Consider the following 17945-nt stretch of genomic DNA (forward strand, 5'->3'; position numbering starts at 1 on the left):
TTACTAGGGAGTCAATGGTCTAAGTATATAATGTGTACAATAGACTATTGAGTTACAAAATGAACATCACTTATACTATCCAAAATAATCATTTGAATACTAGAAATAATAAACATCTCAGATCATAAAACCATTCATCTCACAACAAACTATTTATTTAAATTAAATAAAAAGACATGATAGAAATACAAGTTACTGACTTCAGAAGGCTCTTTTTAGTTTTTAATGTAAAAATAAAAAATAATACATGTAATTTAAATAATGCATTAGTTCAGTAGTGGTTATTTGAATTTGAAGTCCGTGTTTGATGAATTGATGTCATCTTTCTATGCTAATTAATTAATATTGATAAATAATAATAATATTGCGTTATCTCATTCCTTTAGTTAATTGAAATATACGTGAAAAAAAAAAAAGAGAAAAGTGACGTGTAGAAATTGGTAATGGACAATAGAAAATTAAAAAGAAGATACATACACATTACTATTCAGAAATGAACAAAATAGGAAGCAGAAAATATCTTGTGACATGGTTAAGACCAAAACTATATTCTCACTAAGGTCTGAACATAGCTTCTATGCTGAAAATTGAAATAACATTATTCCTATAAAAAGACAAGTTCCCTATATTATCCAATCCAATATTCTAATAATAAATTAAATTAAAGATATAGTTCGTTTTAGTTTGTGTTGATCAATTTGGAGATAAGTTAAAAGAAGCAAAGGCAATGAATAACAACTAAAAGAGAAGACAAAAGGATGGAAAGGACCACATACATGTGTATATATGTAGGGGACAACAGAGTTTCATAAGTATCAAGCTGATCAGAAAAGAAAGGGAAGGCCATGCAACAGTTGAGACAATAATTCTATGGCGGCAATATAACTCATGAATCAATGTATCTTTCTCCCAAACCATGATGATGTCTTGTCCCTCCTCTAACTCCTACTCATAAAATAATAATACAGTATAATTTTCTTTTTTGTTTTTTGGTTTTCACCGCATTCTTCTGTTTGATAGATTAAAAATTAATTCTGAATTTTATTTAAATTCAGTTTGTTTTTTGAGACAAGATAGAATATGACACTAAGACTCAAACAATAGAACAAAAATACTAAAAATTATTTTTTGTGTATTGTGTTTAATATTATGTACAAGACACTAATATAGTGTCATGTATTATGTTTTGATAAATATAAATAGAACTAAGATATTATACAAAATAATTAAAATAGTCATGTAATTTTAAATTTTGTATATCAAGTACAAATTATTAAAGATTTGTTTATAATCAATAAATTATTATATATAAAAATAAAATTTGATTTTTAATACTTATTTAACCAGAGAAATCAACTAATTATTTTGACCGATAAATTTTTGCGTATAAAAAGGTTTTCTATATTTGCTTTAAGAGACCCAACATGTGAAGCATTTACGTGATGCTATGTGGTTATTGATGCTACCTTAGAGATATTTTTGGACTATGATCATATGCATGTCCATTTCATTGCGTTAACAATTGAGTTATCTTTTTCTGGTTGTTTATAGATATATTCTATTAACTCGAATCCACTAACTCAACTCGGACTTGATGACTTCTCCTATTTTTTTATTTTTATTTTTTCTCCAAAACCACCAAGTATCTAGTGTTGCTTTAAACGACTTGATATTAGTACAGTTAAACTTTTCTTGTTCATCTTGAATTATAATTATAAATAAAAAATAATTATAAATATTGTTAGTTTTACTTTTCCAAAAAAGGACCAATTTATTCACTTTTTTCATTAGAGAAAACTCTCTAGTGCAGCAAAATCAAATCTAAATTGAGATTAAAAAAATGCAGATAAGAGGGTGAAACGCACGAAGGCGGCAGAAAGAGAAAAAGTAGGCACCATATACAGCACGTACTACTCTTCACCACCATTGGAGACGCCAGGTGAAGTAAAACCTACCATAATGTTCCATTGTGGTTTGTGGAGTGCTGTCATTATCCTGTATTCCTCTGATGGATATGGGTCAATTTCTTAATAGATTAATTTTCATGTATCAGAATGTAAATAATCTTTGTACTATCATTAAATAAAAATTATGAAAGCTATCCTGTCATAACAGATAGTGAGACAGGTACGTAAAAATAAATTATCCTGACAGTTCTTTATTTTTCATTGGACACTAAACAGTATATATTGGAAATGCTGTCTTTTTTTTTTCCCCAAAAAGCAGGGTTAATAAAGAGCAAAACTGGTTTCCAAGATAATAAAAAAGATATGGATCATGATCAACATATTCGCATCACAACGGACAAAAAGGGAGTCTCTTTCTGTTATTATCACATACCATAACAGGGCCACTAATGATAATTATAATTGCTATTGGCATTTTGTCACAGCAACTACTTATCCCACCAAGCTCCCAAAAGCTTGAAAGAAGAGAAATAATTGATTCCTCATTGAATTGGAGCACCAATTCTCCACTTCATTCGAATCTTCCACGAGTAACCAAAATGTGAATATTCATAGCATTTGCAGATATGCTTCTTGTTCCCCTCAAGCATGAAATTGCGCAAAATATCAACGAGCTATTGTATTATGCTTGCTTAAAGATAAGAAATCTAAGTTTTTAAAGAACTGTTATTAGTAATAATGCGTTTGCACGCATGGAGGTGTGGATGGAGTTGTGGGCTCCATTTCGGGAAAAGGAAAAAAAAAGTAACTATGGTTTTAGGAGTTTGATTAACAAATGCCCTTTGGTACATTTGTGAAAGAAGTACTTGTTTAAGCAGTAAAATAAATAAAATAATTACTGAAAATTCAAGTTTTTAATATTTCTAATACACTTAATGCTTTAAAAATTTCAAAACAAATGTCCTAAAGGCACTTATTAATTAATTCCTTGTTTAAACTATGTTAAAATTAATATCAATTGAAAACTTACATTTCTTAAATACATATACAAAAAGAACTTTTTTAAATTTTAATATTCTATCTTTAATCCAAAACATCTACTGTATTCATTTAGATAAACTAATACATAGTAGCCAATTACACTGATTTAAGCATGACAGTGTTTGAACAACGCTGATTTTATCTTTTCCTTAAATTATCAATAACCTTTTCATTCCTTTCAACAGTTTTCCATATATGGTATATATCATTCAAGCTAATGTTTATTTATCTTTTGTCTCTGAATTTTATATCTTCTGTCACAATACAATTTCCACAAAAAGCCTTACTATCTGTGCCTTGAACTGCTAATACAAAGAATGAAATCTTAAAAAGAAAAGGGGGGAATGATGCCAGCGTGCCTGTTGCCACCAAGCATTCTGCCTTCCATTTTATTAAAAGGTCCAAATTGTTATGAAGTTAATCAGATTAGAAAAAGAAACCCAACTTTCGGGAGTCAGCAACAAAATCACGAAATTTGAACACAGAATTAATAATTTCTTCATTTCCAACCATTATATAACAAAGGTAAGTTTCATTTACAGAGTAGATGACAGGATGCACAATTTGAGTAATTTACTCTATCAGCTTCAAAAATGGAGCTAAATCCTAACCTCGTATTGGTTACCTGTACCACCTAGCAAAAAAATCCCATCGAAGTTACTAAATCACAGGAACACTCCCGTTTGGTTGTTGTATTGTTCCGAGAGGATTTCCTACAAAACCAAGCCCACGTCACTTCTATAGCATCTAAGTTTCCCATAATATTAATACAACTACTACAACTATCAAAAAATAAAAAAAAAACACACACACACTCTCTCACTCAAACACACTAACTATAACAACTAAATGTTATGTGGCTTATCCAAATGCAACAAAGGTGCTGCAACATATCTGTTTGCTCCTTGTCAAAGTTTGTGCTTCAAAACTAGTTACGTAATAATTAATTAGTACCAAAATGCTGTGAACCCACTTATAGCTAGAGATACTCTCTTGATAATTGCCGAATTGACTTAATTTAGCACATGTCATGATCAGCATAAGCAGCTTGGTATAACAGTAAGACCAAATAAAACAACTTAATAACATATTACCTGTGTTGCTAGCAAAAGAATAAGGTTTTGAAAGAAAGTTGCTTCTTGTCAAACCCGTATGGGTAGCTGCAGACCTTGAAACATTATCAACAAGAAACTGATTCGACAAGCCACCACTTGGCGGACCTTCTTTAAGCATGGATATTTCTGAGCTTTTTGCAAGAATCTGACAAGAATTTTGTGCCTGACACAAGGCTGGTGAATTGCTCTGTTTTCCAGGGGGAAAAAAGGAGGGAAAAAAAGAGCTTTTGGTCAAGAGCATGTGAAAAGAGAGGGTCTTTAGCATTCAAGCAGGAAGTTACAACCAGCAAGTGGAGCATACAACATAATTCCTCCTTGCTTTTAGAATGACCAAAAGATAAAACAATGATAAATGTTTACAACTATGACATTAGATTGCACCTAAGCAACATTAAGAACACAAGATTCAAAACCTGTAACGAAAAAAAATCAATATTAAATAACAAGTGAAGAATGGCACACCTCCTTGTTCGGCACATTATCCATTCTTTCAAATGAAGGGTTCATTTGACTTGAATCTTGCACTGGTGACATCTTTTGACTTACATCATGATGTAATTCCTCACACATGTTCTGGAAATATAGATGACGAATTGAAGCACGCAATCGATTTCTCCTTTGTGAATAATATATCTTTGTAGCAAGGGGTGCAGGAAAATCTAATTGAACACAATCATATAAGAATAAATGGAAGCATTCAACACTGAGAAATCTCAGAGAATAAATGTTTCAGGAAAGGGCTTCCTTCCCACAAGCTACAATAAGGTTCATGAATTGGTAAACTAAAATATATTTCGTTAGCCTCTATACCATTCTTCGCCGTGAGTTGCTCATGGACCAGCCCAAGGTTTTTCTGGTTGAGGTCTTCATGTTCAGAAACAGTTCTGTCAAGCAAATCCTTGCCTGAATGGATTCAAGGAGAAAAAAGATTAGGCTATCCTTCACATGGCCAGTGTCCATATAAAAAGTTTTAGAAGGAAATGAAATTTTAGATTTGAGGGAAAATTACATAGCCAACAGATACTTTTACAAGAGACTTTTTGCAGAGTAAATTTTAACTTTGATGATATTTATTGATTTTGAATAATGATTCAGGCTCTGGCATTCAATGTATTGAAGCTTGATCACATCTACCTGGCGAAAATCTAGTGCATCTAATGATAATTTGAATTCTACTGAAGCACAGTCCACATCCATATCCTTCATCAATGATTTCATGCATCACAGATAATACATTCCACAACCCCTTCCCCATGAATGGTCTCATACATTTTTAAAAACTATCATTTTCCTTGTTTGCACTAGTAGATTGAACTTTTAAACAAACTATAATAATGAAACACTGGGATGAAAACTAAAGACTTTCAACAATGCTATACAATGGAAACAAATTTCTTAACTGTATTCTAACATCAAGTACAATTTAACTTTAAAATGATAATTTTTAGTCAAAAGCTTATGATTCTTATTGGAAAAAAACTCATTTTGATAACTATGGCAAGAACAAATGACTCCGACATGCATAGTGGCACACTTACATGTAAATCCATCTGTGAAGCTCGCAGTTTTTGTCACTCCATATTCTGTTACATGAGTTTCGGGTAAAGGTAGATATGTGCTGGCTGTCCTGCAACCAAGGTAACAATACAAGGTAATGAGGTGAAAGGAAGATGTGTAAAAAAAGGTAAAAGAAGAAATACTGAATTCCAAACTTAATTTTTAAACAAACATGTGAGTTATCCTTTATAGACAGGATTTTATACTCAGGGATCAAAATTAAAGACAGTTAGGGTAAAGAAGTCCCATTAATTGTAGTTTATCACTTTATGATGTTCCAAAAAGGGTGGCACACTGGTCATAAACATGGAGTTAAGATGTAAGACATGTTCATCTAGTGGGAAAAGGCTTTGCTGCTGCATTTCTCTCATATGATCCTTTTATGCCAGCAAAGATGCTCAAATTCACAAGAGTCCTCCAAACAGCATTATATTTTTGGGGCACAATATCAATTTCAACGATATCAAAATAATCAAACTGCCCAAAAAAAAAACCTATAAATGTCAGAAGAACTAAGAAAGCATACGCTTTACGACGTTTAGTTGGAGGATTCATTACAGAAGCTGGGTGATCTCTATTTCCAGGATTAGTTCTTGTATCCTCCATCATAGGTGTCGCATCTGCAGAATATAAGTGCCCTATGTAAATTGGATCTAAAATGAAGCAAGCTTTTAGCAAATCAATATTATGGCATCATAAGAAGTTAATTGTCTAAATGACCAAAATTGTAACAACTAGAGGAAAAGATATCTATGTTAAAAGATATTACCAGAGGTTTTAGGTCAAATTTTGAATGCCAAGGTAAAGCTCTTAATGCAGAAACATATTTTCATGGGAGAACACATACAAGAAAGTCAGGAGGCTAATTTTTAGTTTCATAAAAGCATTGAAATTAAAGTGCACAAGTGACTTTATTTGTTCGTTTATCGGTTCAAAATTCAAAGTGAAAGTCAACATAAGAAGTTAAAACATCAAGACATACTAACTAAAAATTGGAATAACACCAGCGTACCCTTATCTTTTCCAAACAAATCATTGATAAATTGACTTAACCTTAGGAAAACTTATTATAGATAGCAACATGGCCAAAATAAGTGAGGATCTTCGAAAAACACAGGTCAAACTATTTGTGAGAATTGCACAAAATCAGAAAAGTGGAACTTAATACAAGGGGTTTTACCTTTCGCTACATTTGAGAAGGCAGTCACTCTGACTTGACTGTTCAAGGGTGATTGTGATGCACCAGTATCAATATTATCCATAGATTCATATTTCCTCTGCTCCCGAACTGCAGCAGCTTGGTTTATTAGGGTTACGAGGCACAAAATAACTTTATGAATACCTAAGATTAGAATGGGGGAAAAATAACTGAAAAGCTCCCATTAAGAGGAAATCACATTCAAGAAATCCAGAATGCAATTTTTGAAAGATGCAATTTTGAAAATAACTGAAAATCAACAGAACATTAAGCAAACACTAAAACAATACAGAGAAGGCAAATGTAAGGATACGTGCACATGAAGTTGATAACTTTTTCTTTTCTTTCCTGGGAGGTTTTCGATTCCCTGTGCTGCCATCAAGCTCCAAGCTAGTTTGTTCTGTAAGCTTTAATGACCTACAAAGTTCTGAAAAAGAAATGAGGAAAAGGGGGTGAGAGTAAAACATAGAAAAATCAATATTAGCACTTCTATAACAAAGAGAGACCAAAAACAAAGCGCAATTAAACAGCCAACACCATATGATGGTCTTTGTAAGTCAATGATCTAGAATTTAGAAATTAATTGCATAATATTATAAGCATTCAACAGGGCATTGTAATGTTCTGATTGCCAATACTCATCCTCATATATAACATAAAGAAATAATGAGAAGTTCTAAAACAGATGGAGAAGAGAGACCCCCAGACCTGCATGACTGGCATACTGGCTATCCTTGATTGGTTTCTTGCAAAAGTTACAGCATACCTGAAACAGGATGCCAAAATGTTAATCGAATAATTTGATATACTTTTCAGACAATGCTTGCTTATGAAGACATCTAAAAAATACACGAATAAATTCCACAATTTAGAAAGTTGGCATAAAATGGAGAAACTGTTCCATCAAACCATGTTAGATGAGCTATGTGCTTGCAATGAATAAAATATCGTCCTAAAACCATAGCAACAGCATCTTAGAGGAATTCCTAAACAATAAAAATACTAATGACTGAATAGTCTACAGCCCATAAGGCCCAAAGGACATTAACCAAAGCAAACAGTTAAAAGACAATACTGTATCTTATTGACTTAAATTACTTAAGGAATATAGAGTACTCCTAATCAATTCATACAATGCACATGCACAGAAGATAAAAACAGTTGACAATCATACCATTTTCAGGAAATATTATATATAAATGGCAGTGGGGTCATATAGTAATCAATAAGACAACACGGAAAAAGAAGTGGCAAACCTCACCAGCTGCAATAGATCAGTCATAGGACTCTGACCATACACATGCATATCTGTGCCATTAAAAAACCTTTAGGCATCAATTATATTTTTAAAACAAAAAATAAATAAATAAATAGTGAACAACAGGAAAGGCAAACAAATTATTGATTGTCATCATGAAAATAAACCAAAAGCAATAACGGAAAACTAAATTAGAACACCAAAATCAATTCAAAAGATATTGCATAATGAATTAAGTAAAATATAAAAAATAAAAACTAATATCTCTCAAGCCAATCCACGAATTGAATTTAAAAGGTCAAGACAACCTTCTTCATCAAGTAAATTTGCTTCATCTGCCTCACGTAGTTCTCTGCAAATATACTCAGCAGCTGACCTGCCAAAGTCATCTTCCAAAGCCACGCATGAACAGATGACATTGATCAGAAATTGAATACATCAGCAATACATAAATAGATATCTGAGTAAAATACATTTACACTCACCTACTTTTAGAATTGTCCGACCAATGTGGATGGTTACATGAATCAAACAGCACTACAGTACTTTTTAAATCATACTGACACATATATCCATTTTTTGTTTTTTCTTGCAATAATTTAAATTCTTGATTAAGCATATTAATTCCAACAACAAACAATGCCCAAGCATAAAGCACAATCACAACAACTATAAAAATTCAGAGGTAGGGTCTTCTTCTACCTGCAATGGTTTGGGAGAAACTCCCAGCAGCTAGAAACTTTGCCATGACTTCCATTCTTCCAATCCCAAGGGAACATACCATCGAGAATGAAAAAGTATAAAATAAAAAAGCCGCAAACCTGAACAACACAATAATTCAAATCAGTTTCAGCTTCAGCTCGTAGCTACTCTTCTGATCTAACAACAACAACGACGATAGAACAATCGGTAAAAACAGAAAACCCAACGAAACGCGAACGTCAAATGCGGAATGCGCCAGATGCATCGCCAATCAACGAATCCCTCAAGACGCAGCAAAAACAAGCGTAGGCGAAACTAACATTCGGAAATCCAGAAACAATGATCTTAGAAACAGAAGAAGGTTACCTGGATCGACGAGAACCCTAGAAACGACGGAATCGGAGCGGAATTGGGGAATGGAAGTGATCTGAGGGCAATGCCTGTGGAGAAGAAGGGGCGGGAGCTTAAGGTGATGCCATCAATGGCGGAAGAGAAAACCCTAGTAGAAGAAAAATAGAGGAAGAGGAATTTAGTATTTTACCCTCTTTCGTAGCTATTTTTGGTGGAAGAGGGAAAAAATCGTGTTCTCTCTCTCTTCTCCGCGCGGGGAGGAAGAGTGGGGAGAGAAGCAAAAATAGGAAAAACGATTTTTTATGAGAAGCGAGTTTTTGAGTTGAGCGTGGCTTTTTACATTTTCTGAAGCAGCATTCGTTGGTCTTTGTGCAATGCAATGCGATGCGATGATTCGTACGTACTACTTGCTATGCACTCTGCACCATACTCTTGCTATTTCTTAGTTTCGCTTCATTTTTTTTTATTATTTCAAGATTTAAAGATAGTCAAATTAAGAATTATTTTTTGGATGTATTCAAGCAAGAGATGAAGAATATTAGTTCAAAAATTACTTACGTATATCGCACTTCTTCTATCTATTTAAAATTTTTTAGATTATATAATTTTCTAATATGATATCAAATTTTTAATAATAAAATTTTATTTTTTATTCATTCTTAAAAAGAAATAATTAAATTTTAGATCACATTGTTAATCAAATTTAAAATATCTTAAATTTAGTTTATGTTTACATCTTATTATATCTGTATTTAATGTAGCAAATTAAAATCGAAAAAAATAAAATTCAACAATTTAAATTTTACTAGACAAAACTAAAAAAAATTATAAAAATAGAAAAAATAATTTTCATAGAAATAAAAGTTTATTCATGCCAAGAATATTTATATGAGATTTTTTTTGGGATTGTATATAAGATTTTATATGAAATCAGACAATTGACTTTTAAAGTTTTGGGCTTTTGGGTTTGGGATCCGGATTTGACTTAATCTCGTTTGGGCTTTTTTGGCATAATGAAGCATGACTGGTCGCCGGCTGCACCGTGTGGGGCTTGGTTCAATTATAGGCTGGTATTATGAGTAAGTGGTTCTTAACAATATTAACATTGGTTGGATGTAAACACCCAAAAAAACATTGGTTGGATAGTTTGTATTTGATAAATTTAAAAAAAAAAAAACATGTATTTATATTTTTAAGATTTTTTTGTGTGACTATTTTTAAGATGTTTTTAAAATAAAACAGATATTACCAAAACAACAATCAAACAGATACTTTTTAAAAACTAACTTTTGTTTTTTAAATTATCATGTAATATCATATATTGATAAATAATTAAATACGAAAATTTAAAATTTATATTCACTGTGATTATGTTTACCAAAGTTAAGCGTTTTTTTTAAAGAAAATACTATGCAAAAAGTTTGTTTGGACAGTTTGGTAGATTGTCTCCGCTCTGATTTGTTATGATTTCAAGTCCAATAAGGCAGTGTTTGTTTAGTGTTTTTTAGACATGAAGACAGAGACACAAATACATAGAGATACATAGACACAAAATACACAAATTTCTTTATTATGTTTGGTCATAGTATACAAGACACACTTATCTAAATCAAATATCATTTTTGTCCCTATCCTGTATCCACCACTGTCATCATTGCTTTCCACCACCACCATTGACTTTTCTACAATCCAAATTACTATCATCATCATCTCTAATTCATAAGCAATTCAATAATTAAAAAAAAATTGAACAGAAAATAAAAAATAAAAAGAAGATGAGAAGGAGGCTGTAATTGAACTTTCTTATGTTCCATTACCATTATCATGAAATCAAATTTTTAAGAAAAAGTGATGGCTCATTTTGTGTGACTTTTTTCCATCATCCAAACTCATTGTCGCCACGGCTAGAGACAGATCTGGAAGCAGCACGATCTGAAAAACATGAAAGTAGAAGCATATGAAAAAGGCAGATAGAAGAGCGCATACAGATCTAGAGGGCAGCATCGACACGAAGACCAGATCTACCCTCTGGAGCGTGAAGAAGAAGATGATGGATACAAAAAGAAGGAAGAACAGAAGAGAAAAGAGAAAAAGATGATGATGATGATTAAATCTACCATATGGGACATGAAGAAGATGATGGGGGTAGAAGAAGACGAAAGAAGAACAGAAAAAGGAAAGAAAAAAGGGATCAGAAAAGAAGAGAGAGGGTGTTAATAGTATAGGATAAGTATGGAATTTTCAAAAAATAATAAGGATAGAATTGTCCAAAATTTTAACTCAATTTGTGTCTCAAGCCAAAAATCCGTGTCTCAACATTTTGAGACACAAAATACATATTTTTTGTGGATAACCGTGTGTAACCGTGTCTTAAAAAAATTATGTCTCGACAAACAAACGGTGAACATGTACTACCGTGTCCATGTCTCTGGTGGACATGGACAACAAGCAAACGGTGCCTAAAGAAACCTATATTACAAGGCAAAAATATAAAATGAAAAAGACCTGGATAATATGATAATGTAATTCAGTTTACAATTATATTACACAAAAATGATACAAATATGGTTTCTCTTTATAATAACGTCTATTATATATACTAATATTGATATAGACAATTGCACATGATATCGTTATGGATGCGCATAATATCCCACTGTCACACTGACAAGTGCAACCACGCAAACAAACAGCAATGGAAACCCCACCTGGGGTCTTTTCATATTCCTTTTTCTCTTCAACATCTCCTGACAAAATAATCATGATTAAAAAAATTATTCGGTATCAAATATAGCAAGATAACTACTAACATATTTTACTTTACTTTCATGTAACACAGAGAAATTAAGCATTCATCAGAAACCTACTACATTTCTGGCAAGTAAAATGGTGTCTGCTAAGTGAAAAAAAAAAAAAAAAGTTAACCAGTGATCATATGTCAAGACTGACAAGTGTGTGTTATAGTCACTTAATATGTCACATTACTAAATTTTGACACCGTTAATAACGGAGATAAAAAAAAACTAATGTGACTAACTTAAAATCTTTGAAAAACAAATTCGATTAAAAAAATCTTCCGAAAACTAATTTGAAAAACATGTGATTTTTTCATACCACCTACCAACTCTAACTTAAGCAGATTCTTTTCTCGAGTGTTTGCGCGCTTCTCTTCAGTTAGCTTCGCAATTGTTTCGTCAGCCTGAAAAGATGATAACTAATTGTTCATTGCATCCATCATTGAAGTTTCAAAGTGTTTAAAACATGTCAAAAATTGCAACCCAAGAAACAGGTTTCAGGAATTGACTATATATGCTCAAGTAAAATTGCATCAAAGTTATGGAAAGGATTGTATCAGAATATAACTGAGCAACACACAGAATAGTATAACTTCAAAGCAAAGTTACTGTGATATAAACAGGTTATCTGAATTGATGAAAATTATTCTGACCTCTCTTAGCTTAGACTCCATTATACTTAGCCTTGACTTCAATTCCTCATAATCCTTCGCTAAATTCAACCGCAAATCATCCTCCCCTTGCTTCATGCCAATCTCAACCTCAATCTTACTCTGAGTCCGAGGGTCATTCTCCACATGTTTCGAAATCATGTCCTCACCAGTTGTGTCCTCCTCCATATCCTGTGTTGGTTCCAAACTTTTCTCCTCAGCAACCTATTGGAAATAAAATTAAAACAAAAAAACAGATTACACAAAATCAAAGATTCAGCACGGTACCAAGGTTAAATAATGTTTAATTTTCGTTTCTAATTCTTAGTAATAATGCAGATTTTCATTTCTCAATAACTAATGTACTAACCATCTAACCATTTAGTAAGGCATAAAAGTGTAAAACTATTCATGTGCCTTTAGCTAGCAACTTAAGCTTTTGGCAAAAACGATTCACGATTCATGATACATACATGTAGTTATCAATGATTACACTACAATTATTACAAGATAATAGCATATTATTCCAGAGAAACTGCTACATTTCTTTAAGTAACTGAGGAAATGAACTTACTGTAAGAGAGGGAGGTAGGTTTTCAAGTCCATCCACAGTTGGAATCCTATCCTTGTAGCCACCTAGCGAGTCGTGGTGGTAGAGATCTGAGTTCACCGGAAGCAAGACCGGCGAAGAAGGAGGACTGATGAGAACAACCCTGAGCTTCTTCTCCTCCACATAGTTGCCGCTCTCCTTAGAGAACTGCCACGAACACACAAAGATGATCATCAAGAATGACATTATTCATTCAGATGTGCATATATATATATATATATTTAGAAACTCACATATAGTTATCTTCGTGTGAAATTGATAATTGAGAATCCTTGCAGTCGACTTCACGTGAAGTTGATAACTGAGAACTGTTAGATGATTTGATTGATTTGACTAATTTTTCATCTAATGGCTCTCAACTATCGACTTCACCTGAAGTCAACTACACCTGAGTTTTCACTCCTGTCAAATTATCTAACCACTATCAACTATCAACTATTAACTTCACGAGATTACAACTGCACGGGAGTGTTTGCCATATATATAACAAAAGAAAGATAAAGAGAGTAGTGTACGAATTGAGAAGAGATTTGATCGGGTGTTGTTCCAACGGGAACAATGGTGCTCTGAATGAGGAACTTGTCCTTGCATTGGAAATCCGGTGGTGCTGAGCGCTGAGGCTGCATAGTAACTGCATTTGCATTGATCCAAATTCAAAATAAACAAAGAGAAAATAAAGAGAAAAGAATCGTAACCGGTGAAATCACAGGAAGCGTGAGGCTTGATGATGCCAATGGTTGGTCTAACGCAGTATTTCTTAGGCGACGTCGTTTTAACCTGAATCAGAATCGTTAGTAATTAGTGATAATGACGATGATTATGAAGAAGGTAGTGAGAATCAAGTGAAATGAACCTTAAAAGCAACATAATGAGAGGCGTTGTTGGCAAGATGCACGAGGCAGGAACTCTGTTTCTTCAATTCAACTGAGAGAGGAAACGAAGGAATATGGTGAGAGAAATGAATGCAGAGAGAAGTGATGATAATAAGAATGAAGAATGGAAAGAATGACTCACAGACAAAGGTGAGATGAGGGGGTTCGATTTGGAGAAGCTCGGTATCCATCGTAGAAGAGAGGGAGAGTGTGAATTGTGAAAGAAGGGAGAAGAAGAAGAAGAAGAATAAGAATGAGAAGAAGAAGGAGGAATGAAGGATAACAGCGTTGGGTGGTGTCAGTTACAACGGGAGGGTGAGTGAGAGCGACTTAGTGCTTGTATTTGCCGTATGTGTTTCTTTATCAACTACTTTTGAGTGAACTTATTTAACCGTTTTTAATTAGTTAGATACTCAGATCCAGTAAATTTAATGTGAAGTGATAGTTTAGAATTTTTATGGTTGGGTTTATTTATAGTTATAAAATATCGAGATAAAAATATATAGATATTGAATTAATATATTTTGTGTTAAGGAAAAATCTAGAGGCGAGTAACTTTTGTACCATCAAAATAAAAGTGAGTGATCTCCCACCATTAAATGTAATCTCACATCATTAAAAACACTATTGATGGCCAATTGATAGTTAAAAAACACCAAAATTACTGGCCCCTAACATTCCTCGTGTTAATTTTGATATGAAATATATTGAGACAATAATTATATTTTTAAATAAAAAATTGAGAATAAATTAGATTTTAATCATTTATTTTAGTCTATTATCAATTAAAATATATGAATACTAATTTTTTTGTCTTTGTCTTATCCTATTTTTAGAATCAAATACAACTTAGATGACAATTTAGTCAAATCTGTCAAATTATTTAACGACTCTCAATTATTAACTTCACATGAAGTTAACTACACCTGATATGAGTTTAATTTTGATACATGAATAATTGGTTGTATTTTTTGTATAACGAAAAATATTAAAGGATCATCAAAATTTATTGTTTTTATTTTTAATTAGCCATCAATATTTAAAAGTATAGGTTAATAACTAAAACTAATAGTCAAAAATAATAAATTTTGATAATATTTTAATATTTTTTTATAACTATTTAATCATACTTATTTTTTTAGATAATTATTTACATAATTAATATAACTAGTAATTTTTTTTTTACTAATTTAATGTTTTACATTTCGTAAATCAAAATTAAATTGTATATTGAAAGATAATATATTTTTTTTATCCCATATATTTAGAGCACTTAATTATTACTTATTTTCTAATTTTATTACAAGAGGAACTGCACCCTTGCTTAATTCGTTCTATCACCTCTCTACCAACATTTCTAGTGGTTATCTTAATTGTGACACTTCAACCCCTTCAACTATCTTTATAACAATTTTTTTAGTATGTATTTCTTTCTATGTACATTTTATAATATCATTTTATTGCTAGATATGTTTTATATAATAAGTAAACACTATTTACAGAGAAAGATAAATATATATGATTTAAATTATGAAATAATATTAAAACAAATGATCATGTAACAACACTCGTATCATTCACACTCCAACACATAAAATGGAACCACATATTTTTTTTTTACGGTTAAATATTACATCGCAATTATATATTTAACATTTATATTAATTAGTTATTAAATAATCTTTTGTTATTCTCCAAATTTATCCTAAATATCATGTGTCATTTACGGGAGATTAATAAAGCGTTTACACTTCATTTTGAAAACAAAAATAAAAAATTAAAATAAAAAATACACTTCGTTTACTTATAATGCTCATACATTAATAAGAAAAAAATAATTATTCTATAAATCTTTATAGTTTTACTAATTTAAAATTATATCTTTTTATTTTAAAAATTTATAATTAAATTCTTATAAATTTTATAAGAATAGCTGTTATTTAAAAAAATACTAATCTAAACATATTTTATTTTAGAATATTTTATAGTTTATCTTATATCAAGCACCAAATTGAATTAAAAAAAAAGACCTAATTTAAATTTTTTTTATCCAATATAAATATAGGTGTATAAATTCAAATATAATCCATAAAATTTATAGTAATTATTCGTATCTGATATAAAATTGAGGATATAACTGATTCACAAATAAATAAGATCGCATATTTTAAATATGTATTTGCAGTTTCGCAAAATATATATATAAATAAAAATATGTGTACCCTCTTTAGAATGTTGAGGTATTAAAGTTTGTATTATTACTTATTTGTTGTTGTTTGAATATTGGATAATTACAGTTGATTTTTTATTTGATATTTCTATTGTTATTCATATACATGTGGTTGTTTTATTTCTATTACTTAAGAAAATACCATTTATAGTATTTTGGAAGTAAAAAGATTAAAAGAATTTTTTGTTTTTATTTTTTTCAAATTCTTGAATTTTTTTAGTTTTTAATAAGCAGAATTTGATACCCGAATTGTTCCACAAAATTGTGGATGGAATAATATCCAAGTAAAAAATGTGAATATTTTATTTAATTCGATTCAATGTCTTTAATGTAAATTAGATTAAAATTTTTGTCATATCTAATTCAATTCGTATGGTACATTTTTAAATATAGAGATTCAATTATAAAATTTTAAATTATAAAATTTAATTATAAATTTAATAAAATTATAACCATTAACGTAGTAATTAAGTGAAAAAAAAAAGCTCACGCCCAAACAATCAAAATGCTCTATTAATATCTATATATTTTTTTACGTACTTTTTTAATGAAGTAATTAGCTATTAAAATAATAAATTTTATAATAATAGCTAAATTTTTTCATAGATTGTAATCAAACTTTTAACCAATACAAAAAATGAATTTCTAATATTTTTTAATATTTTTAGTCATATTTTTATTATATATATAAAATATTAAAATATATTTGATTATAAAATTTGATTATATTATTTCTATATGAATACTATACGTTCATATATGTATCGCCCTATATATAAATATATTTTTCAGTAATATTAGTGAGATAATAATTAAAATTATTTTATTTAACATAGAGACTTCATTTTGAGTGTTAAGGTTGCTTAAATAGCTACATAAATTCACAAGCCAAACATGTAAATTTAGTCAAGGCCACCAAAAGGTGAGTGTGACCCTTTAAAGAATTTATTTGTACAATGTGTTATATGAGTTATAAAATAAACATCACCCATAATATTCAGAATAACTATTTTTTAGATTTAGAATTCTAATACCATATCATGATACTACTCATCCTAAAAGCTTACACTGATGAAAAGATGTAACACTAATAATTATATCTCTAATATTCTCTAAATTTTCATTGTACATATTGTATAAATATTCCACTGACTCCCGTACTTTTTCTTTCCAAATACATTTTAATGCTCACTTTTCTCCTTTTTATTATTTCTAATTTCCAACTTTCCGTTTCATAAGTGAAAACCGTTAGGGCCGAAACTGCACACGAGTCGGACTTAAAATAACTAACAAAATATATTTTTTATGTTAAAAAACTTTTAAATATTCTCTTAAATTATGAAACGTTGTAGGAAACAAAAACTTTTAAATATTCTCTTAAATTAAGAAACTAATAAAATATATTTTTAATGTTAAAAATTTCATAAAAAAATTTAAAAACTAATAGTGACATGATATTTTTTTTAATTTTGTAGTATAAATTAATTTTTTTTCCTTCTAGAAATACTATACCTTCTTCCACTATCATTGTCTTCTTTTAAAAAAAGACAACATTTCTAATTGTGATGACAGTAATAATAGTTGTAGTTATTTAAAAGTGAAATTGATAAAAGAATAAAAAATAAATAATAATAAAATATATTTTTTGAAAAAAAAATT

The 17945-nt window shown here is 30.5% G+C and overlaps 2 protein-coding genes across 7 annotated transcripts; both read right to left on the reverse strand.

The window, feature by feature from the left end:
• Window positions 1-3419: 3419 nt before the first annotated feature.
• Window positions 3420-9561, reverse strand: LOC107482719 (uncharacterized). 5 transcript variants are annotated; one of them, XM_021139810.2, is made up of 14 exons: window positions 9470-9561; window positions 9145-9277; window positions 8779-8897; window positions 8385-8465; window positions 8080-8126; window positions 7527-7584; window positions 7132-7245; window positions 6801-6917; window positions 6147-6240; window positions 5602-5690; window positions 4874-4966; window positions 4526-4722; window positions 4043-4250; window positions 3420-3661 (listed from the first exon to the last, which is right to left on the reverse strand). In XM_021139810.2, the coding sequence occupies exons 3-14, from the start codon at window positions 8858-8860 to the stop codon at window positions 3609-3611; spliced, it is 1233 nt and encodes a 410-aa protein (XP_020995469.1). In that variant the 5' UTR covers window positions 8861-8897; window positions 9145-9277; window positions 9470-9561; the 3' UTR covers window positions 3420-3608. The 5 variants fall into 5 exon arrangements, with proteins under 5 accessions (XP_020995469.1, XP_015958758.1, XP_020995470.1 ...); XM_016103272.3 differs by having other exon boundaries at window positions 9145-9218; window positions 9320-9529; XM_021139811.2 differs by having other exon boundaries at window positions 6801-6908; window positions 9145-9529.
• Window positions 9562-11619: 2058 nt separating this feature from the next.
• LOC107482718 (vesicle-associated protein 2-2) lies at window positions 11620-14381 on the reverse strand. 2 transcript variants are annotated; one of them, XM_016103271.3, is made up of 8 exons: window positions 14199-14381; window positions 14038-14108; window positions 13880-13961; window positions 13700-13815; window positions 13149-13331; window positions 12578-12799; window positions 12251-12328; window positions 11620-11873 (listed from the first exon to the last, which is right to left on the reverse strand). In XM_016103271.3, the coding sequence occupies exons 1-8, from the start codon at window positions 14245-14247 to the stop codon at window positions 11763-11765; spliced, it is 912 nt and encodes a 303-aa protein (XP_015958757.1). In that variant the 5' UTR covers window positions 14248-14381; the 3' UTR covers window positions 11620-11762. The 2 variants fall into 2 exon arrangements, with proteins under 2 accessions (XP_015958757.1, XP_015958756.1); XM_016103270.2 differs by having other exon boundaries at window positions 11620-11876; window positions 14199-14379.
• Between the last annotated feature and the right edge of the window lie 3564 nt (window positions 14382-17945).

The sequence above is a fragment of the Arachis duranensis genome, chromosome 4 (genome assembly GCF_000817695.3).
Source record: "Arachis duranensis cultivar V14167 chromosome 4, aradu.V14167.gnm2.J7QH, whole genome shotgun sequence".
NCBI lineage: Eukaryota > Viridiplantae > Streptophyta > Magnoliopsida > Fabales > Fabaceae > Arachis > Arachis duranensis.

Coding starts and splice junctions, on each gene's coding strand:
- LOC107482719 (XM_021139810.2), bottom strand. CDS start 8,860: ATGGTATGTTCCCTTGGGATTGGAAGAATGGAAGTCATGGCAAAGTTT. Junction 4,967..5,601: donor CTTCACAGATGGATTTACAT/GTAAGTGTGCCA, acceptor GAATCCATTCAG/GCAAGGATTTGCTTGACAGA. Junction 4,723..4,873: donor GCAACTCACGGCGAAGAATG/GTATAGAGGCTA, acceptor GTGTTCAATTAG/ATTTTCCTGCACCCCTTGCT.
- LOC107482718 (XM_016103270.2), bottom strand. CDS start 14,247: ATGGATACCGAGCTTCTCCAAATCGAACCCCCTCATCTCACCTTTGTC. Junction 14,109..14,198: donor CCCTCATCTCACCTTTGTCT/GTGAGTCATTCT, acceptor TTCCTCTCTCAG/TTGAATTGAAGAAACAGAGT. Junction 13,962..14,037: donor CTCATTATGTTGCTTTTAAG/GTTCATTTCACT, acceptor ATTCTGATTCAG/GTTAAAACGACGTCGCCTAA.